This window comes from Rhipicephalus microplus, chromosome 6 (genome assembly GCF_043290135.1).
Source record: "Rhipicephalus microplus isolate Deutch F79 chromosome 6, USDA_Rmic, whole genome shotgun sequence".
Lineage (NCBI taxonomy): Eukaryota > Metazoa > Arthropoda > Arachnida > Ixodida > Ixodidae > Rhipicephalus > Rhipicephalus microplus.
Genome location: NC_134705.1, coordinates 179,702,218 through 179,725,170, shown reverse-complemented (window position 1 = coordinate 179,725,170; position 22,953 = coordinate 179,702,218). Strand labels below are relative to the sequence as shown.

At 47.8% G+C, this 22,953-nt stretch overlaps 3 protein-coding genes across 8 annotated transcripts; 1 reads left to right on the top strand and 2 right to left on the bottom strand.

The window, feature by feature from the left end:
• The first annotated feature begins 172 nt into the window (after positions 1-172).
• LOC119167065 (serine palmitoyltransferase small subunit A-like) lies at positions 173-1,815 on the top strand. The gene is made up of 2 exons (XM_075867184.1): positions 173-425; positions 715-1,815. The coding sequence occupies exons 1-2, from the start codon at positions 317-319 to the stop codon at positions 816-818; spliced, it is 213 nt and encodes a 70-aa protein (XP_075723299.1). The 5' UTR covers positions 173-316; the 3' UTR covers positions 819-1,815.
• LOC142765712 (uncharacterized) lies at positions 1,445-9,786 on the bottom strand. Its single transcript, XM_075867183.1, has 2 exons — positions 5,959-9,786; positions 1,445-3,046 (listed from the first exon to the last, which is right to left on the bottom strand). Exons 1-2 carry the CDS (start codon positions 6,274-6,276, stop codon positions 2,807-2,809), a joined length of 558 nt encoding a protein of 185 aa, XP_075723298.1. The 5' UTR covers positions 6,277-9,786; the 3' UTR covers positions 1,445-2,806.
• A 142-nt stretch (positions 9,787-9,928) lies between these two features.
• LOC142765709 (RNA-binding protein 4.1-like) lies at positions 9,929-22,889 on the bottom strand. Of its 6 annotated transcripts, none has more exons than XM_075867175.1 (7): positions 22,745-22,889; positions 22,127-22,148; positions 20,485-20,685; positions 19,570-19,673; positions 12,498-12,788; positions 11,827-11,883; positions 9,929-10,151 (listed from the first exon to the last, which is right to left on the bottom strand). In XM_075867175.1, exons 2-7 carry the CDS (start codon positions 22,127-22,129, stop codon positions 9,944-9,946), a joined length of 864 nt encoding a protein of 287 aa, XP_075723290.1. In that variant the 5' UTR covers positions 22,130-22,148; positions 22,745-22,889; the 3' UTR covers positions 9,929-9,943. The 6 variants fall into 6 exon arrangements, with proteins under 6 accessions (XP_075723290.1, XP_075723291.1, XP_075723292.1 ...); XM_075867176.1 differs by having other exon boundaries at positions 22,749-22,875; XM_075867177.1 differs by lacking the exon at positions 22,745-22,889 and adding an exon at positions 22,240-22,402.
• Between the last annotated feature and the right edge of the window lie 64 nt (positions 22,890-22,953).

The window sequence follows — 22,953 nt, the reverse complement described above, 5'->3', positions numbered from 1 at the left end:
TTACCCCCACTGCTAACAATATTGAAGAAGTTTTAAATTTGTTTTAAAGTAAATATTCAGTTTTTTAACCTACATAACGTTTCAATTGTTATTTTGTTTGTGTTTGTTGCGGCTATTGTTTGTTGTTGCGAAGCCACGGCAAGTCAAGCTGAACCAAGCCTGTACAAAAAAAAAATAAAAAATGTGTGTCACAAGTTGAGCAATCCGAAGGCAACGTGCAGCGAAGCGGCGCTTCTCGGACGCGTTTTGTAAAACGCCATAGCTCAACCTTTGCTCGGGGGTTGGTTACTGACCGAGTGTTGTGCCTCGCTTTGAAATGAAGTCGTTTTTAAACCGCTTGTACAAGAAGATCAAGTGGTACTACTTCATGTACGATCTTCACACGTCCCTCTACATGTTGGAGTCTTGGGAGAAGAGGGTGTTCAGTATCCTTTTTTCGCTCTTTATTTCATCTATCTAGTTGATAGATAGATTATAGAAGAGCCACTGACCATATACAGGGGCGCGACGACGTAGTTAAGCTAATGCTGCGTGCAACTTCAGTGGCCCGCTATGGTGGTGTCATCAGTGCCATCGAAGCGGCGGGCAAGCGATAAACTGGTAGGTGTTCTATGGCCGTGTCAGGTCACCGTTTCTAGTTCTCTGCCCTTCTGCTGGCGCGGCGCTTGCCGCCCGTTGCATGCGTCAAGCGTTTCCTTAACCCCTCATTATCAGATATCGGGCTAGTAGCTGTGGTCGCCATGTCCAGCTACACCACTTACGTCTTTTTGCCCCGCTACACGCAAAATGTGCTCCGTTACTTCGGTGTGGTCGAGTAGGCGACCGAGGTACGATTTGACGGCGTCACCGTGAAGTAAACTGGGTATCTGCGTGGACATTCTCCTAGTCGCCAGGACGGCCAGAAGTTGCGACGGATCGCTTCGACTGTCTGACGATGCTGCTTCTCCAAGAAGATTTTTTTGTACAGCACACGCTCGAAAAAAAAATGAGAAAGAACCTTTGAGATAGACAACGGTCCGTTGTGATGGAAAGTTTTGGTCTAGCGTGCGCAGCGTTTTCGCCTTTAACGTGCTTGCCAAAGAGGATATATAGCTTATGATGCATTCGCTGGGGCGAAAAACGGGAAGCTTTGAGTACCCTATTCCGAAACTGCCTATAATCCGGCATCACAGCCACGCTTTAATCTTCACCCTTGATTACAAAGAAACAACTACACAAATGCGCGGTATTCTGTCGTGCTCCTATGTTTAGTTTTTGTGCTTTTTTTTTATTTCATTGTGGATCAAATGACCAAGGGCCCATAACACTATGCATATATCTTGTAACTTTTCCACACTGTGGGACTATTTGATCAGGCTAGTGTGAAGTCTTGGTTTTAATACCACTTTATTTGGATGTGCCATGTATTCACAGTCTTTATTGATGCGCTGGTATGTCAACTACCGATGCGCTGGTATGTCAGCTGTGCTGATTTTAGACTTAAATCTATTCATTGTGAAATCTATTCATTGGCGAACTCACTGCCACTGTGGCTGATTTGCATGAATATAAACTATACCTTTCGTTGTTAGGACTGTTCATTAATGAAGATACTGCGGGCTTTCTTGTGTTTACCTTGCAAGTGTCGGACTTACTGCAATGAATGTCTGTGTATCTTTGTTGCACTTATAGTTTTTGCAGAGGATTTTCTAATAGGGACATCTGAAATCGAAAGTGATTGAACCTCTCGAATGGATAATATGGTACTTTCATAATAGTTCAGGCTTGCCTTTTGATAGAAGCAACAGAATAAAATGTGTTCTTTTGCCTTGGCAATTTCGGAGCGACGTTTCCGCACTTTCTTAGTGTTTGCATGAAAAGAGCAAAGTGTGATTGCAGCTGCTGAAATGCGCAATGAAAAAAGAAACTACACATGAGGTCATGTGCAGCACTCTAATCCGAGGACTAGTTTTGAAGCTGCGGCTCAGTACTGTATATCCCTTTGCAACAAGCTTTTACAACTGCAACCTTTTTAGGTATGTGTACGGTTTATCCGAATGCCATCAAAAACTATGCAGGTTGTAGCTTCATAACCAGTGTTCAGTTAAATTGAATGAATCAGCAGCACTTTCATGGCCTTCCTTCAACAAGAACGCCGGCACGATATGAAAACTTTTCAAACATATTGTAGGTGATACATCATATATGTTGAAATAAAGGTTAGTCTCTCAGACATTGTACACATGCAGAATTTATAACTACACCATTCAAACTTTACAGATTCAGAGGAGTTGCTGTTGTCTAGAGTCCATTCTGGTTCGCTGCATATATGTCCTCTGTTTTGTTTGGAAAGCCGACCTGGCTAAAAGGCTGCCATGTGAAAAACTGCAAAGGCATTTTAGAAATAACATGCACGGCATCGAGGCTGTATTCAACATGAATGCTCCAAACAGCCACAAAAAATAATTTTAGAGTGAAACTGCATGAAAAAAATTATGCAACATGGAGTGTCACTGGAGCCAATGTTTCGCTAAGCCGTCCCGTCTTCTTCAAGGCAGTAACTGCCTGGAGGTAGGCCGCTGCAGTCTTGAAGAAGACGGGACTGGTGGTAAAAACGTTGGCTCCGGCGACACTTCATGTTGCAACGATTTTACATTGCTCCAAGATTCCGTCTTCCCCCGAACTTGTGCCTTATTTGGATATCAGAGTGAAAGTCGAGAAGCATTAGTGATGCAAACAATTTGCTCTATCCAATGAGGCTGTGTAGTTGCGAGAATTCCAATCACCACACAAATTTAAGAAGGCGCCTTCAAGATGGCAGGTGGCGTCACTGTAGGGTGCAGCTCGTATCTACGCCACCGCTGGATCCACCCGAGATGACGTTGGACTTGCGTTGTGTGACCACGACATTGTGCCCCTGCATGAGCGCCAACTGGGCCGGGTTAGGCAACACCCCTGGCGGTGGTGGTGGCACTCGGGGCGGTGCCAGCTTGGAGAATCGTGCGCCGGGGTCGAAGCCCTCGTAGTGTATTGTGTTTGGGTCGTTCGGGTCCACGAACACCTGACCCTGGCACAGTGAGCATCGGGCAGTTTGTTTCAGGTCAACGTCATGCACAGCGAGTGTACTGTATTAATTAGATCTAAGAACATTGGGTGGTTCAGAGACAACAAGCATCAGCAGGATTTTGTGATGGGGGTGCAAAGTCGCGTTGCATTGTGGTGCGGGGAGAGGGGGTGCGCTGGCATGGCTTTCTCTGTGTGTGTGTGTGAGGTTGGGGCATTTCTGTCCCGCCCAGCCTCACGCAAATGGTCAAAATTGCCTGCGGAATGAATGAAAATCAAAAACTTTCATTGGGTTGAGATTAGGATAAAGACAGAGGACTTCTTAAACTAATTCATACTCAATTTGTCTCTTGACTCATAAGGCTATACTTTTTAAAGTTAACCAAAGCTTGACATAACTATAGGTGCAATGTGTTGACACTCATAATTTAAAGTGACACTCAGATAAAAACAGTAAATCAGTCTAGACTAATAAATTATGCTCTGCAATTTCACCATCGTGGGCTTAATAATAGACTGAAGAATTAAGTTTAAAGTCTCGTTTTTTAATTTCCTGTTAAAATATTCACCCATGACAGACATGGACTGGGAAGTATTTTGTTCGTATTTCGTCGCACCACGCTGGCTCAACGAAATTCTTTGAAACTTGGAATGCCAAGTATTTCGCCCTTACCCCAGATGACAATCTACTTGTTATCTACTGATTAGGAACTAGGTTGTCCATATAATAGGCGCCTTCGAAATTAGCAGCGTCACGGCAATCAATGCAAGAACTGCAATATGGCGTCGCCACCCACATTTTTTTTTGTTTTTGCGCCTTTTCTCGTTGACCAAATGTCTCCTCGCGGCAAACGTGGTGATTTTGGCATTATGGAAAACTAGTTTACCGATACGAGAATTTTTTTTTCTTTGGCCCCTTAATCCAGACCCTAACCATTCGTTATTTTCAACTTTTTTGTCACGTAATACTCTTCATTCTCAAGGCTGTTTCCGATGATCACATTCTCGGCGTGCTTCAATTAGGTAAGCATCACCTAACAAAGTGAGAGAAAGCATATGGGTAGGTTCATTGGCATGTCTGGCAGAATTGCAGAAATTTGCTATTAACCTAACCAAATGAGCAGTTAAAGTCATCCCCTGAGTAAACGACTATAGCCCGATAAAACTTTAGAAGCACGCGGCATTTCGTCCTCGAAGGCAGATGCACATAAGTCTGCACCAATGAGCACGCACTCCCGATCGACGTCACGAGCCGGACAGCCAGTGAGCCCGCCTTCGGAGAAGATCGCCCCGTGCATGACACGGACTATTCATTTAGTCGCCGAGGTGATCGGCTGCCGCGCTCCGGTCGTGTGGGCGGGGCCTTTGACTTGTATCCGACTGTAGTTACGCCCAGGAAGAGAGAACCAGGGGGAGCAGAATCATGCGGTGGTTTTGGGACGTTAAACCCCACATATCAAATCAGGTCGAGGAACGAACGGGGGTTGAGGATATTATAGTTGAAATCAATAAGAAATTGACATGGGCCGGCCACGTAGGCAGGATAACCGCTGGTCATTAGGGGTCACTGACAGAATTCTAAGGGAAGGCATGCGCGTGACAGGGAGACATTGAAAAGTACGTAGGTGGGCAGATAAGATTACAAAGTTTGCAGGTATGAAGTGGCAGCAGAGAACACAGGACCGGGTTGATTGACGGAACATGGGAAAGGCCTTTGCCTTGCAGCGAGCGTAGTCGGGTGGCTGAGGATGATGGTTGCGTGGTGCACCACCGCATGCGTGACACGAGATGCGGTAAATTTGGTTCCTCAACACTGGTAGAACTGTCACGTCAAGGCCGCTACGTTATGTTGGACAATGGCAGCAGGAAAATTTCAACAAAGCTACGGCGCATGTAATTGCATAATTGAGGCTGATGAATGGTGAAGCAGTGCCTCCTTAAATCTTTTGACTTTGATTTGCTCTTGTCATGGTGAACCTGTGATTGCAAAAGTGTAGAGTCCTGAAATAATATATCAGTGTAAACTTATTTATTAAGTATTTCAGCTTACACTGATCAACTATTTTTGTGGGAACTTTGTTGTTGAATTCGCGATTATGGCTCCTTTATTGGAAAAGAAATAATAAAGTACGGGTGAAATAAATATTGATTTCTTAATTTCGCGCCAAAACAGCAGTGCCCGAATGTCGATGCTACGTCACGAATTTTAGTTTCGTTGCTTGTGCGTATTTTTTCTCGTGTTCATCGAGTTCGCTCAACAAAACTCTCTATATGAAATCGGAATCTTCATTTTCATTCACCAGAGTAGTACAATCTACCCAAAACCATCGGCCCTAGCGGACGCGGTCGAAACCCATGACGCCACTATAATTTCGCGCGAGAACTTGAAAGCGACTTATTCGCTATGTAACTGCGTCACCTGTATGTATGTCTTTCTCCTTTCTTTTTTATCGTGGGCATTTTCCGACTCGCCAATCCCTCGCGGCAACGGTGGCGTACGTATTTTGCGCTAGGATGACTTGCGATCAAAAGTGAAAATTTTGCATTTTAACCATCATCAGCTCCTGCCTCTCCCACGATTCGGCAACCTACGAAATCGTGCCTTCTCGCTTCAAAGCACTGTTCACGGACATTTCTTGATTTCGACCAAGATGCCCTTGGTCAAAATAAACTGTTTTAACTGTTGCCAGCTGAAACCGGTTGGCCTACAATTGGGACCAGTTGACCCCATCTAATGCCAGTTCAAACCAGCTGGATTCGCAGTTAGACATTTTCCCCTGGGAACTGTTTGTTCCGGCTGAACCCTGCCTCCGCTTGTCATTTTCGTTTCCATCTATATGTATTGTAGTGTTTTATAATAATTTATAAATAATTTATACAAATACGTCATCTTACAAGGAGTCTGTGACGATATACCTGCATGCCAGCCTGCATCGGGAGCATGGGCGTGTGGGCCTGGTAAAACATGGGAATCTGCTGCACTTGCTGTGGCTGGGGTTGCTGAGGATGCCGTTCTTGCTGGGGCTGCTGCATCTGCTGAGGTTTCCGCTCTCGCTGGGGTTGTTGCTGTCGCTGGGGCGTAGGATGAGAAGGCCGCCGTTCGGCCTCCTCCGAGTGTTCCTCTGAGCTCGTGGCAAGCGAGGCCTCGGAGCTTTTCGTGGACGGCCGTCGTTTGGGAGATTTAGACGCAGCCGCGGAATGCGCGCCGGATTTATGTGGTTGATTTTTCGACATGGTGCGAGGCGCCTAGCACCGGAGTGCCAAACCGACCATGCTTGTCCCTGCCCGATTCTGGCAGTTACCCACTGTAGCGAGAGTGGAATCGACTTTTATCGCCTAGGAAAAAACTGGCTCATGTCCAGAAGGGCGATTGGCCACACTGTTCAGTATAAAGAGAAGCTTAAGACCCCACTAAGCAATGAGAAGATGAAACGTAAATAAAGAGCGAGAGAGGTGAAATGATTGAAAAAGCTGCATAGATAAATTATAGAAAGAAATTTTTTTCAGCAGCGGTCGGTAGCGCTAGCAACCCACACCCACCCTGGGGGACTGGTCAAAAATCAGGTAACTAAAAAGGGAATTTGTCAATTTGTTTATTAAGAATATTTGAATCTTAATTACTTTTTACAACTTCAAGTGCACTGCTACCTATCTCGAAGCGCTGTTCTCTTCCAAGGTTGCTGTACATTACTTTCGTTTTCTGCAGATTAATTTGAATAACAACCTTCCTTCTCTCCTTGAATAATTCAGTAATCATGAATTACTATTCATTCCCCGAGTTACTCAGCAATGTAATGTCATCGACGAAGCGCAGGTTACTAAGGTACTTTAACCTTAACTATCCTTGAATCGTAACCTAAAACAATACGTCTACTTGGGACAGGTAGTAACCGCGGAGCCGAACCACGAGATTGAAGTAACTAGAAGAATAAGAATGTGGTGGAGCACATTTGGCAACCACTCTCAAATCATGACAGGTAGATTGCCACAATCCCTCAATGGGAAGGTGTATAACAGCTGCATCTTACCAGTACTCAGCCGCGGAGCAGATCTGGAGTCTTACAAAGAGGGTTCAGCTTAAATTGAGGACAACGCAGCGAGAGATGGAAAGGAAAATGATAGGAGTAACCTTAACAGACAAGAAAAGAGCCTAGTGGGTCGGGGAATAATACAGGGGTTAAGGATATCATAGTTGAAATCAAGAAGTAGTGGACGTAGGGCGGGCACGCAGCGCGTAGGCAGGACAACGGCTGGTCATCAAGGGTAACTGACGGGAATCCCAGAGAAGGCAAGCGGGGGAGGGAGAGACAAAAAGTTTGGTGGGAATATGAGATTAGAAAGTTTGCGGTTATAAAGTGGCAGCAGCAAGCACAGGCAGAGTTGACTGGCGAAGCATGAGAGAGACCCTTGTCCTGCAGCGGGCATATCTTCAGGCTGCTGCTGATGATGATCTCAATAACCACCCGGCAATATTAGGGGTCCAATACACTATTGGCGAACAATTTTTTTTAAAGAAACCAAAAGAAAACATGATGGAGCGTATACTCGGCTTTTTGGAGCGTATACATGGGAAGCACTGGATCCGGATTGACTCTGCTATAAAATCCTAGCCGGCCTCGCATATGTTCAAGTCACTGTGGCAAGGGCTGCAGCGCTCTTAGGGGCAAAGACGTAGGCAGAATTTTGTTCGAGGGGGGGGGGGGGGGGTCAATTTTTATCTAAAGTGGGGGTAGGACAGGCAGGTTTGGTCAAGCGTCATTTCGGGCTCTATATGCCATGCCAAAAAAAAAAAAAAATCAGGGAAGGCACAGGCTTGTGTCAGCTCCAGGCTATGTCACTGCTTGAAGATAGCAAATTTGAATGAGTTACAAATAATTCTCGGGGCAACGAAGAAATTCAACGTCTCCGGCAAACGACTGCGTTTGCAGCACTATCGACAGTGAATATTTTAAAAAGCACTCCCGCAATAAGGAAATTTTAAGGTAATGATGCGCAGTTTTTTTTTTTTTTTCAGTCCATGAGCTATAATTGGTATTCCAGAAGTTCGAAAATTGTTGCGCCGCTCATTCCACAAGTCAGGCCACATAAAGGAGGTCGTGAGTCGGGCACAACACACGTTGCCGCCAAACGCATACCGGTGGGTCCATTTCTGTGCACATGCGGTCGCCAGCTTTTAGGGGCGTAGCCAGGTACATTAGTCGGGGGGTTCAACCGTACTTTGTTCGTGCATACGTTTGTAAGTGTAAATATACAAACGTATGCAGGGTTGTATGCAGATAATTTTCAACGCAATTGTTTTGGGAGGGGGGCACTCCTTGATCTAAAGTGGAGACCGGACATGCAAATGGTCATTTTGCGCTATGTATGCAAGGCGAAAAAATTTCGGGGGGAGGGGGCTCGATCGGAATGCCACTATATCTGGCTTCGCCACTGCTCGCACCCCTAAACATAAAAAAAACAGCCATTCACACTTCGCGAACACTGTCAAAACAGCGGTGATGTCACTTCTCGCGCTTAGCGAATTCGGCCTGCTCGCACATCAGCGTCAGCCTTGGCCAACGTAAAAGTGCGAACTCGCTAGCGACACTCCACTTGTAAAATCCACCGAGGCGACCACCCGTTTAACGACCTACTTACCGCAAAACTGCTGCATTCCTCGGCTGAGCCTCTCGCCTTTCATTCCTGGCGCACTGCACCGATCACGTGGCATCGCAATTGAACGGGGAAGCCTTAAGCAAGAACAGATAAGCCATATGCGAGTGGAAACCCCGCTTAATTAGAACAGAATAAAATCGTGATCGATACAAAGTGAAGTACGTTTGCACTACCGCAATTACTCTTCGGCCACAAGTATTCTCAGCCGGCGTCCCGCCTAAAAAACGCTACCCAGCATTTCCACTGTCATTGTGCGAACGTATCGCTGCAGTTATGTAATTCAATACTGTTGCCATGCCAACAATCGTCGAAAAAAAAAAAAAAGGCGAATCTATGGCGGTCCACTGTTTGCGCCCATACTCGGCAGGGCGTGTCACACCGACTCTCTCACCCCATCCAGCATGCAAGGTTGATTTACGAGTGAATTAATTGGCGCAGATATATTAACATCCAGCCGACTATTTCCCGATTAGACCGATCGCAACGGTGACATCGACTATCACCGACGATGTGTGGCAACACGTACGCGGGCTACGCAGGAAGAATGCAACAAACCTCCGCGCAATGTGCGAGAGTTTCTCCGATTCCTGAATACAGTGCAAGCGCCACAAATCGTTTATCGCACAGATCGCTGATGCGCGTTATCCAAGGCGAAACACGAGGGCACACGATTGCCCACAACGCACTGCGCCACGGCAATCTCGAAAATCGCTCTTTGTAAATTTGTTGCCCGGGCATGGTTGCCGCCTTTGAAGAATGCTGCTCGACCACCAGCCCTACAATGAACGAGATCGTGCCAGCACCGGCTCGGCTGTACAGGCCATCGAAGCTTTGAAGGGCGGGCAAGTGTGCTACTATTGAAAGCATAAGCAGAACCGCATCGTCGCTGCATAGTCGTAGCGCCAATACAACTGCGAATGTCATATGGAAACAATACAACCGTCTTCTCTTCCAGTAAAGCCTCTGGCTTCTGAAAGCAATAAAGTATTTTCCGATGATAGCAAACACTATGCTGTAAAGTCCAGGGTGGCTGCAACGCATCCACTTTTTTTTTTTCTTCTGACTTGCAATTACACCACAAGAGCAGTGTCAATCATGGAAATTTAACTACGAAAAAAAAAATTCAAATTACTGTATATCCACTGTACTGGAAGACATTGTCAATGGCAGCGCGCTATCAAAAACTCCAGAACTGCTGCAGCAATACACACAAACTCCATAGCAACACGAAAGATTCAACTGGCAATCATGCAAGCACACGCAAAAATACACTGGGCTGAAGAAAACTGCTTTTATTATCGCACACTCTGACGACGACCGTCCGCCACTGCTGGAAACTGGCGGGAAGACCTGCAAAAGAAGGCACGTGCAACACATACCAGAGCACCACCACCACCACCTTAGCGGACAAGTCTTGCGGGCCTGTCCACTCGCTGCGAGCCGTGGGCCAGAACCTGTGAGGGGAAAGAGAGACCCCGCCCAGTGCCAAACCAGGCTCTGGCTCAACAGGGAAAGGCTGCGCTCCTTCTCGCAGATGGTGCGCAATCGATACACACACACTCTTCCGTCTGTGCGCGCAAAAGACCGTCGGCGGAGCCAGTTACCCGACACGGTCCCTAGTGAACCAGAAATGCACTTTCGTACAGAGCGGACATATGTAGGGCTCCGCAGGCGAGCTACTGCGCTGATGCAAGTACAGCGAGCTGTTTATCAGATAGAAACTGTCTAGAAATTTGACACTATATTTGTACGATTTCGACCCGAATTCTCAATTCTGCAAAGGCAAGCATCTAACATGGGGGTAGACACCCATGCTTTATCAATGTGAATGTAAGTGAAATCAGTACGAATGTATTAGCAAAAAAAAAGTGGAAATAATGCTCTACACACAAGCCTTACTGAATATTGTGGCAGTGCATTAGCCCTAGGCATGATGTAGTGTAAAGCATGTGACTTTTTGCAGAAGTTTGATTCAAGTCATGTTTTGTTTTAATGTTTTTTCCTGGAGTGGCTGTTACAGATGCGGACTATGTGGAAACTTTGTCCACTGTGCCAAGTGGTCGAACCCTCACTTGCTCGCCCGCGAAATGACTCGAGGGGCCACTTTTTACAAAAATACATTTCTTTCCACCTAGGCTGGCATGAAGCCAAGAACAACTCTGTTCTCGAGACCGCGTGCAAGAACATTTCGTACAACGGCACGGTCCATCCCTCCGTCCCCCCTCTCGTAGCGGAGTAGCAGGCCCCGCAACGACCGCTGGATATGGTGCGTCACCGCGACCGTACACAGCCCGCCGAACAACACCCCCTCCCCCCAAGAGAAAACTTGACACGCCACTTCATAACACAGGGTGCAACGCCTGCGACACACCGCATCCTTTATTCACAGTCAGTATGAAAGAAAAGCAGCTCTACTGAGACAGTGATGAGAAGAAAATGTTTTGCTACTCACATGACGAGGGGGTGGTAGTGTTTCTCAAAGAAAAACAAAAAAGCATATACACTTCAATGACAGTGATGAGGTTTTCCTTTTTCAGTGATGAAAAAAGAAAGCATAAGAAAAAAAAAAAGGTTCAGAAGAGAGGTGTGTGTGTGTTATGTCGCGAGGGCCTCTTCACTGCAGCGGCGGTACACGCACAACGTCCGGCTAGCCACGACGCGACCTCCGCCAGTCCGTGAAGCGCGTCCGTGAGGAGAGACTGCCCCCGAGTCCGCTCGTGCAGAGACGCGCGCGCGCGCTCTCATTAGAACGCGGGGGTACGCGACGCGCTGGGGTACGCCGTCCGCTCGGTCGAATAACTGGAGAAGAGAGAGGGCACGCAGCTGCGCGTTAGCCGTGCACACACGGGCAACCCGAGCGCCAGGAAGAGGGGAGAGAAAAAAAAGCACAGCACTGCCAGCAAATTTTCGGAGTGAGCCACGTCGTCTCCCTGCTCATCGTAAATTCATGCAACTGAACTGTGGCTGCATCTCTCGTTCCCCCAACCCCTTCTCCAGTCGCGCATGCTTCACACGCCCGACTGAGGGTAGAAACTACCAAGCCGCCACCAAAAAACAGCCCATCTTTAATAAAGCAATTAGTCTCAACACTTTGGCTTCATGCACAACAGTGGCGTAGAGACGGCTCACCTGTAGCCGTTGCCATAGCTCTGGCTTGGACCGTCCTGAGAGCCGTAGTAGCTGCTCCTGAAGGAACAAGACCACCCAACGTTGGCCACTACGCTACTTCACAGTAACGCTGCTAATCATAAATATTAATTCCCAATATACCTACCTTATAAAACAACTATACAAGCAGCAGAGCTTCTTTTTCGTGCCCAATTAATATATTACGTGACCCAGACAGTGAAACTTCTAGGTCTGCCCTCAACAAAGCATTTTGTCCAGAAGTGCAGAATTTACAGCCAACCGTTTCGCGTCACCATATTTCAACTCTTACACAAAACACAACATTACCTTTCGCTGCTAGATTCGTAGCTACACGATCCGGAGCAGCTACTAGCACCCGTCTGCACACTATCCTTTAATGTTCGTTTCAATCCACGAGCACTTTTCATTCATTTGCTGTTTCGTCAAGGCTTAGAGTCTGAAAGTGACAGGTACACGCACAAGCAAAAGTATACTGACCATGAAGGTGCGAGTGGAAATCGGCGTCCAGCTGCAAGCAGCCTGCCGTGAAAAGCATTATGCTGACAAAGTGCGAGAAATGGTCTAGACTGCGAAGGTATTAGGTTGGCAGAGGTCAATGTACTTTTGCTCAAAGGTGCAAAATTTTTCTGCCGAGCAAGAGAAATGCTCACCCAAAGTCTTCGTAAGGTCGGCGATAGTAGTAGAAGTCGTCGCGAGCAGCTGACGGGGGCGGTGGCGGAGCAGCCCGGCGTTCGTATGGATCAGGATAGGGTCGCATGCGGTCGCCATAGCCGGGCGCACCCCCAAAGCCCCTGTCGCCGTAGGCTCCACCCCGGTCCATGAACCGGTCGGGCCCACCGGAGCCGTAGCCCAGCCGCTCGGGTCCTCCAACACTGGGGTAGCGTGACAGAGGGCCACCACCGGGAGGCATCATGGGCATACCAGACCCAAAACGCGCGTTCCTGCAAGTAATGCCCACTCCATTTAACACCGAAGCCATCGGAGCCGTTTGGGAAGCACCAGCCATTCAAGCGTCACTTGCTATTGAAGGCCGTTGGCATCAAACATTACAACACGGCAAAAATGGTAATACCAAACAAATCAGTATGCCCACGCGACATTATAGCGCTTAAAGTACAAATGGAAGTACATGGAATGGCTGCAATAAATAGAATTTAAGACAAAATTGAAAAATGTTTGGTCTTCTGTAAGGATACACAACGAAGGACACTATGCAGGACACGCAGCTCTTTAGCATGGCCAAAAGTACAGTTGCTGACAGATTCTGCAGACACCGTGGAGACTGGGAAATACAGTGGAACTTCGATTATACGTCCCCCGGTCCTACGACGACCCGTGTTTTACGACGAATTGGCTCGGTCCCGGCAAAACTCCCATAGAAGCAATGTATTAAAAACCTCAATTGTACGACACAATTTTACGCCGGCCCCGCCTCGTACGACGCTTCCCTGGACTGACCGAGTAAAAAAAAAACAGAGACGACGACGCAGACTGCCACGCAGGCACACTCCGGCAGCGCGGCCGGATTAAAGTCGAGAAACCGAGCTCGTTTCTGCATTCCATGCTGCATTCTCTTTCCGCGGCGCTGCATTCACGGAGCCGCTTCAATTTTTCGGCACGCAACGCAGTCGCGGTCGGCCTAGGCTAGCTAGCCAAAGCCAACGTCGGCCAAAGCCAGCCGGAGCGCATTCATTTTGTCGCAGTGCACTGCGCACTTTTGTTGCGGTCTTGTTTTGTTTTTCTTTCCCCCTCTTTTTTTTTGTGGTTCGGGAGTGATTGAGCAGGTAACAAGGCAGATAATTTCGCGATCACTTTCGAGCGTGCGATAACGTTCACTAGATTTCGCATTGTTGCACGGGTTGCACCAGACATGTTGATCGGCGATTGTTGACAGCCACGGGAACCGGCCATGGTGTTTATCTACTAGAGGGCTGGGGCGTTTTAACCACACGCGATTGGTCAAAGCTTGCGCTGAGGTATGCGCTTGCAAAAATTGAATAGGCCCACTGCCATTTTGCCATTCAAACTGGTGGGTGTTCTGTGGCCATTCCTTCACGTGTGTGCATCGTTGATAGATTGTGCGCCGCAGCTGCTGAGTCCACGTGCCACATTTGTGCATTCTGACATTAGTACTCTTGGTTGTGACTTCTGCGTCTCGCGATGTCGCGAAACCGAAAACCGCTGACGCTCGGCGAAAAGCTTCGAGTTATTGAGGAGGCGGAGAAGCGGACCGGATCAACAAAGGCCAGCATTGCCCGCGACCTGAACATTCCCGAGTCGTCGCTGAAAACGATCCTCGCGAAGAAGGACAGCATCCTGCTGAATGCGTCAAAGTTCGGCCTGAACAGGAAGGCCGCGAAAGATGGCAAATACGCTGCCATGGAGAAGGCCCTCGTAGAGTGGTTGCGTCAGGCACGCAGTGCAGCTATTGCCGTGGATGGCGCAATTTTGAAGGAGAAGGCAGACATGATTGCGTTGCGCTGCGGCATTGACGACTTTAAAGCCTCCAACGGCTGGTTAGATCGTTTTAAAAAACGAAATGGAGTTGTTTACAGCCGCTGCTGCGGAGAGAGCTCGTCTGTCAGCTCCTCCACTGTTGAACAATGGACCGCATTGCTGCCGGAACTGATACGGCAGTACAAGCCTTGCGACGTATTCAACGCAGACGAAACTGGATTATTTTACAATATGCAGCCAGACCAGACTTTGACGTTCAAAGGAGAGGGTTGTCACGGCGGTAAGCGGAGCAAAGAGCGTCTTACTGTGTTGCTTTGCGCTAATGAAGACGGCTCGGAAAAGCTTCCTGCCCTCGTGATTGGCAAGTTTGAGAAGCCGCGATGCTTCAAAAATTTGAAAAGGCTGCCGTGCCAATACACGTTTAACCGCAAAGCCTGGATGACTGCTGCCAAGTTTGCTGCATATCTGCAGCAGCTAGACTCGAGAATGGGGGCTAAAGACAGAAAAATTCTTCTTCTGCTGGACAATGCGCCGTGCCATCCAACGGATACGTCGCATTTGAGGAATGTAAAAGTCGCATTTCTGCCCCCGAATTGCACAAGTCAGCTGCAGCCACTTGACGCCGGCGTCATCAAATGCATGAAGCAGAAATACAGGAAGTTTCTGGTTCAGCGTCGGCTAGCGGGCATGGAACGCAAGCAGATGGCCACGAAGCTCTCTGTGCTCGATGCAATGCACTACATCGCTAGTGCATGGGACGCGGTCACGCAGGAAACTATCGCCAACTCCTTCAGACACTGCGGTTTTACGAGAAGTGGCGGCTGTTTCAGTGAGGCTGCAGTGCTTGATGATGACGAACCCGAGTTTGGGCGCCTGGAGCTGCCTGGATCGTTCGCGGACTATGTTGGTGCCGACGACGATGTCGCTGTGTGCAGTGCAGTGTCGCTGGATGACATTATTGAAACTGTGCGTCCCGACTCTGCGGAAACTTCCGACGAAGAAGAGATGGACGATACCGCAGAGGCAAGCGCTTCCGTACCGACTTACACGGACGTGTTGGATTACGTCGACAACATTCGGCGGTTTGCGTGCGCATACGACGAGGTCGGCGACTTGCTGCAAGATGTCGCAGCTCTCGAAAGGAAACTGATGCGTCGTGGCTGGGCCAACTCGCAGAAAAAAATTACAGATTTTTTTAAGAGGTGAGAATAAAGGTTCGTTCACGCCTCCGATAAAATGCGTGGTTGTCATTTTTTCAAGTAATTTAATCTACGTTTACCGGAGTATCGCCGTATTGCGTTGCGGACTTGCTCAGGCATTATGTACTGACTGTTGTGGGGCAGCAATGATCGTCACTGCTTATATATCCTTAGTTTTTGGATTATACGACGCCCGCATTATACGACGGTTTTGCGTGGTCCCCTGAAAGTCGTATAATCGAGGTTTCACTGTAGTACTAAAAATCTTAAGGGGGGACACGGGTTTTAAAAGCCGAAAAATCGTCAAAAAGTTGATTTTTTGGAAATGGCAGTTTTGCTATTTCCATCCAATATTCTACCATTTCGCCAAGTTTTATGCAGTTTGAAACGATATCTTAGCCGTAATATCAATTTTAGCACCAGTGCCAGCTAAATATGAGCCAAGAATTTGGTAAATAAAGCGCCTTTTCCGTGACACGCGACGGCCGTCATATTTGTCCGACAGCCGCGAATCATATATCGTTTGAAAGCGCAGCCTCTCGTCTTGATTTTCGCGCCATTTTCGGCTCCGAGCGCGCGTTGGCTGTGAAGATATCCCGATTCAAAAAGAAGTCCCAACACGCGCAGTAATTGGCCAGTTACGGCACGTGACCCGCAGCGGGTCACGCCATTGGCCTGACAGGCATCGTCTGCATCACTCCGCGGCGACTGTGCGCACACCGTACGCGTCAACTGGTTTTCGCACGTGAGCAACGATGTCGACGCCGTCGCCGAAGTTCGCTACGAAGTACAAATTCGGAACAAAAAGGAAGAGGAAGACTCCGTACAACTTCCAGAAATGCGCTGCTGTGCCACCACCAGTTCCTGACCATGCGGAGAACGGCGTGCTTCCCGAGTCGAGCGGCGCCGATGCGGGCGTGTTAGGCCTAGTCCCCCAAAGCGCTCTTGACAACCGCCGCGGGTCTTCGTCGTCGTTTCGGCACGACACTGCAATGTTGCAGCCAGAAGATTTGCGGCGTATAGAGAGTGAAGCTCAAGAAAAACTTAATGTACTTGCTTCAACTCCTGCTACTGCCCGAAAATCTGACTTTTTGGATCGTGATGACGCTGCCACACAAGCTAGCAACGATCTCGCTACAAGTTTTTTCATCGCTAGTTACGACTCGATGAACGCGCTGCTGGCGTCTACCAGTTGCAAGTGTACAATTTGTGGTGGTAACCTCACGGTGCGAAAAGGTGAGCGGGATTTTGGCCTTGCTGTGAAGTTTGTTGCCGAATGTGCGATCTGCGGCGATAATGTGCAGGGATGGAGCTCGCCGCGCGTGAGCGGCAAAGCAAAGCTCAGGCCTTTTGTCATAAACATCCTTGCGGAGCGTGCAATGCAGAGCACCGGAAACGGGCAAACCGCAATGAACGACATTTTTGCGGCGATGAACATTTCGGAGAGAGGAATGCACAATAAAACATGGCAGGGACACTTGAAAACGAAACTCGTCCCCGCGGCAACCGATGGGGCAGAAAAGTTGATGGGGACATGTGCACAATTAGTGCGCGATTTGTACCGTGACCTAAATATAAACAGCCCGGACAACATCGCTATATCGTTCGATGGCACATGGATGACGCGCGGCCACTCGTCTCATATCGGCGTCGGCACCGTAATTGAGCTCTACACAGGATTTGTGCTCGATTATGTAGTGCTCAGCAATTTCTGTGCTGGGTGCGCACGGGCACCAAAAGAAGTTGACCCTGCCTACCAGGCTTGGAAGGAGGCACACGCATGCCAGAAAAACACGGACAAAAAAGCTGGGGAGATGGAGGTGGAAGCGGCACTGATCCTCTTCCAAAGATCGCTGCAGAAGCATAAGCTGCGGTACACGACCTTGTTGTCGGATGGTGACAGCCGCGCTTACCTTGCTCTTCAAGATGCGAAAGTCTATGGATACATACCCGTGGACAAGGAAGATTGTGTTAACCACATTCACAAGAGAATGGGCACAGCACTGCGAAATCTAGTTTCCAAGCAGAAGTCCTCTGGTACAGAGAGTCTCGGTGGGAAAGGAAAGCTGACTGGTGAGCTTATCACCAAGCTCAGCAGCTACTATGGCTGGGCCTTGAAATCGCACAAAGGTGATGTCAAGGCCATGCATAAAGCAGTCATGGCCACATACTACCACATCACCTCAAACGATGTCACTTCTAACCACACTCTCTGTCCAGAGGGCCCAGATTCATGGTGCCGCCAAAACGCAGCAAAGGCCAAAGGTGAGCCTGCTCCAAAACACCGCCACAATCTGCCACCCCATGTATGTGAGGCGCTTCTTCCAGTTTACAGACGTTTGTCTGATGAATCGCTTCTTCGGCGATGCCTAAGAGGGAAGACCCAAAATAACAACGAGTGTCTCCACTCAATTATTTGGGCACTGGCGCCGAAGGAGAAACATGCATCATTGTTTGCTGTGCAAGCTGCTGTGGCAGAGGCTGTAATGAAGTTCAATTCTGGGTATGAAAAAGCTTCTACAGCCATACTTCAAGAACTTCAGCTAAACCCTGGCCAACAGTTGACCAAGCGCATGAGTGAAAAAGATCGCCACCGTGCTGAAGCATGCGCACGCAAGCATGCTTCTGCAGAAAACTTGCAGCGTGTGCTACGAAAACAACACCGAAATGACTCTAAACAGACAGACTATGTTCCTGGAGGGTACTGATGCTAGGCCATTTGTGAACATTGTAAATAGTTTGTGATTTTCTGTATTAAATATGAGCCTATTTTGTTTTTTGACGTTTTCTCAGAATGTCATTTTCGATGTTTTTGAAACTTGCCAAAGCGATATCTTGGTCTTGAGGTCACATAGAGCCACAATTCTTGTGGTGGCATGTAGCTACATATGTCTCCTACACAAATGTAGGAACAGATTTTTCAATCTAGTCTTTCTAAATTTTTATTCTTGGTACTAATTTAATCGCTTGATAGAGATATCTGGAGATTAAACTTCAAATTGCTATAAAATTGGTAATACTTGTAATATTAAAAAAGTAATCCTACATTTGTGTTAATTACACTTCATAGTATCTAGCCATATGTCAATATTAATATTCTGGCCAATAATTGCCTTTCCATTGTTCTGATAAACAATATAGGATTAATTTTAATTATCTCTGCAACTGGCCAACCAATTTCAAAAGCAATTATATTTTTGAAATCAGCTTGAAAAACTCTGTCTGGGTTACAATTTTCATTGAATTTGGTCAAGAAATATAAAAAAAAAATTTAAAACCCTCTTCCCCCCTTAAATGATGCAATACTTCAGGGGTGGAACAGGGTACATGGGTTTGGGAGCAGGCAAATGCGTTTTTGTAGCAGGCTTGCAGAAGCCACAAGGGCAAGTTTTGAGCAGTAGTCCTGTTCAAAGCACTTGTGAAGCAACATTTGCTGCACTTTTCAAACACTCAACTAAATTGTGCAATAGCCTCATTATTGCGTAGATACTGTATGGACACTCTTGGTAGGTTTTCGCCGTTATGCCCCGTATAAACTAAAATTTGATACCATACCCCTGCGCATCGCATGTATGCATGGGCAAAAGCGCGCGAGCAAGAGTGAAGAATGCGGTTAAAGCAGAGATGATACATGCCATCGTGCAATTCCCCCCTCCCCCAATTGCTCAAGCAACAACCATGAACTTTTGCTTGTCAGGGCGTGGTCACGATCGCTGGCTATCTCTGCAGTGATCAGCGGGCGGCTCACACACACCGCTAGGTACTGTGCGAGAAGTGTTGCTCTCTTTGAAGTGGTCGTATTCTCGTAAACCCGCGTTTTGGACAGTTACAAGAGATCCGAGTTGGCTATCAGCCTCACTTCGTATAACTTTACAATTTGAGAACATTGCATTATTGCTTCTCCCTTGCGGTGCAACTGCGACTTATGTAGAGCCACCCATATATTTTACCTCAATGCACGAGCACCAGCCGCCGAGTCTATAAACGCGAAGCACAGCATATGCGCTCGAGCAATCTAGTGCACCTGTCTCTGCTAGACTGTTCCGGGAAGTGAGCGAGCTCTTACGGGTTTCGTGGGCACTCCTTGGACCAGTGACCCTGGCGGCCACAACGGTAGCACTGGCCACGTCCACCCATGCCAGGCTTGGGACGGACCTTACTGTGCGAAGCCTGTACAAGAAAAACGCGAAAAGCATTAGAATGCATAGCCGCACAGACACTGGGGCCTGCTGACTGGGTCAAGCACGGCACTGACAACCAAAATGATCGTTTCGAAACGGTAAACATGCGTGACGCAGTGCCAATGACACAAACTTAAATTTTATTATGGCCTTGGACGCTCACACACCTTCAGTTTTGCCAGCAGCATTTGTCGCATGCTAAAAAATCGCCTGGCATCAAGTTGCCAATTGCTAACAGTATACGCGTACATCCCTCGCAAAGAAAAAAAGTTCAGGCACATCAACATGCGCAAGATGAAACAGTCTAAACCGAACTAGGCTCAACACCACAGTTGTATTCTATCTACCTTTCCAATACTGGTTATTACCAACCCCCCATTATGTTACACTAAAGAGCAAAATTATTATCAAGTAATAAATACTCTCCCACGATACAAAGGCACCCAGCTCACTACAAGAACACACTTGAGAAGCGAGAAAAGGTGGGTGCCAACACTGCCTTGAAATTGCCACACAACGCAAAATTTTTCAGTCTACTAGAGCTATGTGATTTTCTTAACAGGGTAAAATGAAAGACATTGCATCCAGAGGTAGCCAGAAACCAATGCAGCCGAAACTTGAAAACCCTAAAAATAGGCGATGTCGCCACTTGAGAATTGTGGAAAATTTTGGGCAAGACTTAACATTGATTATGTCATTGATCCCTTAAGCTATGGTGGAGTATAGTTTCAGAGTACAGTTTATCCATCCAAGTAATTGTCTTGTGCGCTAGCTTGCGGCAACGGAGAAAAGAGCCTCACCTCGACTGTGATCTTGCCACCCATAAACTCGGAGTTGTGCAGCGCGTCGATGGCCAGCTTGGACTCTTCTTCGGAGCTCATGTGCACGAAGGCGTAGTTCTTGACAATGTCGCACTCCTCCACCTTGCCATACTTGGCGAACAGGGCCTCGAGCGAGGCAGTGTCGCACCCCTCGGGAAGGCTGCCCACGTACAGCTTTGGCTGAAACGCAACGGACACAAAAAAATATGCACGGTCTCCCCTAACCCGACAAGTGTGGACTTTATTTACAAAGCCTTGAATACACATGAATATTGCAACGACTTTGTTAAAAGATTGAATTAGTCACTACTGCACTTCAGTTGGGCCATCCAGCAGGCCCGCAGAGCAGCCAATAGGCTTGGCCCATTGGTCCCGACGTGGGAGTCTCTCGTTGCGTGCGCCTAGCAGGACCACAATAAAGTTTTGCAACCAACGAACTGTACTTCAGGATCACAACTAACACGACAAAAAAAAAAAAAAAAGTATGAACAATAGCTCGAGATGACCCGCATCACATTGCAACGATTCAGGCCTGTACGGACAATGTTGGCCCTGACCTATGCATTCGGTATAAATTACACTGATACAACTCAAGCTGGAGATGGTGAAAACGAACGTATCGGCATTACCTTGACCTTAAATATACATTTTCAATTCGCAAGTGCTGTGCGTAGCCTCTATTACTAAATTTGTTGAGTATAAATAAAACAAAACAAAAAAAAAGCACTGCACGCTGCTTTGGTATTTTCATGAACTCAACTCCATCTAAGCAAATTCTGGTGTGGCTTCCTATTTTGCAATCGGAACAGAGAAGAGATGCGCACTTCAAACATTTACGATTAGAAAATTTCCAGGGAACCAATTCTTGCTGCAGCTGGTAACATCCACAGCTACACGTGACATCAAAACCCGAGAGGAAACTATCGCACGCGGGGAACCCCTTCAAGGTGGCAAATGCCAGCATTGCTTCTTTTTTATGGTTTCTATGCACTGTAGCACACGATTACTGGGAGCGGGGGGGGGATGTGCAATCTAGAGCACATGGTCTGGCAGTGCCCCTTCTTATCTTTGGTCAAGGACCTCTCAGATCAAAAATGGAGCTAGGAGTATCGGGATCAACCTTGGGCTGTTTGGTTGTTCGAAAGGTTTCTTGAAGACAGGGTTTATAAAAACATTCACACAGCAATGCACACGCACGCTTCGGAATGCCAAGTAGAAACAAGCGCAGAATCGCCCAACTTGACAAAAAAAAAAAGGCAACATTTACCATTTTTAGTACGAACGAAGCAGAGAATAGACGTTTCAGAAGCAAAACGCAGCAATTTCGTACAATAAAGCGCCATTTGCTATGGCTTCCGTGACATCCGGTGCGTCTTCAGATGGCCCAACGTTAACAGACAGACGTTATGCAGCTGCGCGTCGGCTTGACATGAAATTTTAAACGCGAAGTGCTCAGCTAGAAGACCATTTTCAGCCCGAAAGCAACGGAACGCTTTCGGGCCGATACACCACCCCTCTGCGCCGAGTCGCACAATACAGGGCAAGGACCATTTCATTCAAATAAGAAAATTGCGCGGGGTGGCTGAATAAACTTGACAACGCAAGCACAGAAGAAACTTACCATTGTTACTTGTTGCGCAAGCCTGGAAGAAAAGAGAAAAGAAAATGCGTCAGTCCTCGTAACAGCTGCCGCGCAAACCTACTGCCACGAGTTCACGTTCTTCGAACGATTACGTGTGCAATCAAGGCGCGAACTGGAAGAACGTATGAAACGGACACAGTCCACAGAAAGGACTTGCAACGAGCAACCCGAGCCCACACGGCGGCGACCGAAGTGCGCAATTCCCCCCGCAAGAACCGAGATAGAAATCGATATGTGCGCCGACACAAAAATGTGCGTGCCGTGCGGCACGACATTCGCCCCCGGCCAAGATGGTGGCCTGGCTTCTTCCGCGCCCTGTGAAGGGGCGGCCGCAACGTTTGAGACGCGTCCGAGATAACCAATAACGATCCGTACTATACACAACAGGGCTCGCAACAACACAACCGCGTTCGGGATCACCCGATTCAACGTTAGCTCTATCAAGCTACCACGTCGACATTCTTCGAGCCGGAACAAAGGCGTCAACGAGGCGCCATGTTGCCGGCGTTCTAACTGCGTTGTAACGCGAACGATTATGAATCAATACGCGCTTCGGCCAACAACTAAGAACGAAACGAGGTAAGGGTCGACACTTACTTACGAAGAAGCTTCTTTTCAAACTACTATCAGCACTTCGCACGGAGAAACAACGCCGGCCCGCACAGCGCGTGTTATGAAGGCTTCCGACTTCCAACGCGGTCTGGGGTCGACTCACGTGATCAGTGTGACAATGCCGACGACAGCGCTCGCAACGGGAAGTGGCGGCGAACTCTCATTTCCCGTTTATTAAATGATCACGCGTCGTA

What these genes read in the sequence shown, in the direction of transcription:
- LOC119167065 (XM_075867184.1), top strand. Translation starts at nt 317, where the DNA reads ATGAAGTCGTTTTTAAACCGCTTGTACAAGAAGATCAAGTGGTACTAC. An exon ending in TTGGGAGAAGAGGGTGTTCA is followed by an intron (nt 426 to 714) that starts GTATCCTTTTTT and finishes CCTCATTATCAG; the next exon opens with ATATCGGGCTAGTAGCTGTG.
- LOC142765712 (XM_075867183.1), bottom strand. Translation starts at nt 6,276, where the DNA reads ATGTCGAAAAATCAACCACATAAATCCGGCGCGCATTCCGCGGCTGCG. An exon ending in CGATGCAGGCTGGCATGCAG is followed by an intron (nt 3,047 to 5,958) that starts GTATATCGTCAC and finishes TCACTGTGCCAG; the next exon opens with GGTCAGGTGTTCGTGGACCC.
- LOC142765709 (XM_075867175.1), bottom strand. An exon ending in AAGGAGTGCCCACGAAACCC is followed by an intron (nt 12,789 to 19,569) that starts GTAAGAGCTCGC and finishes CATTACTTGCAG; the next exon opens with GAACGCGCGTTTTGGGTCTG. An exon ending in CGACCTTACGAAGACTTTGG is followed by an intron (nt 11,884 to 12,497) that starts GTGAGCATTTCT and finishes TTGTTCCTTCAG; the next exon opens with GAGCAGCTACTACGGCTCTC.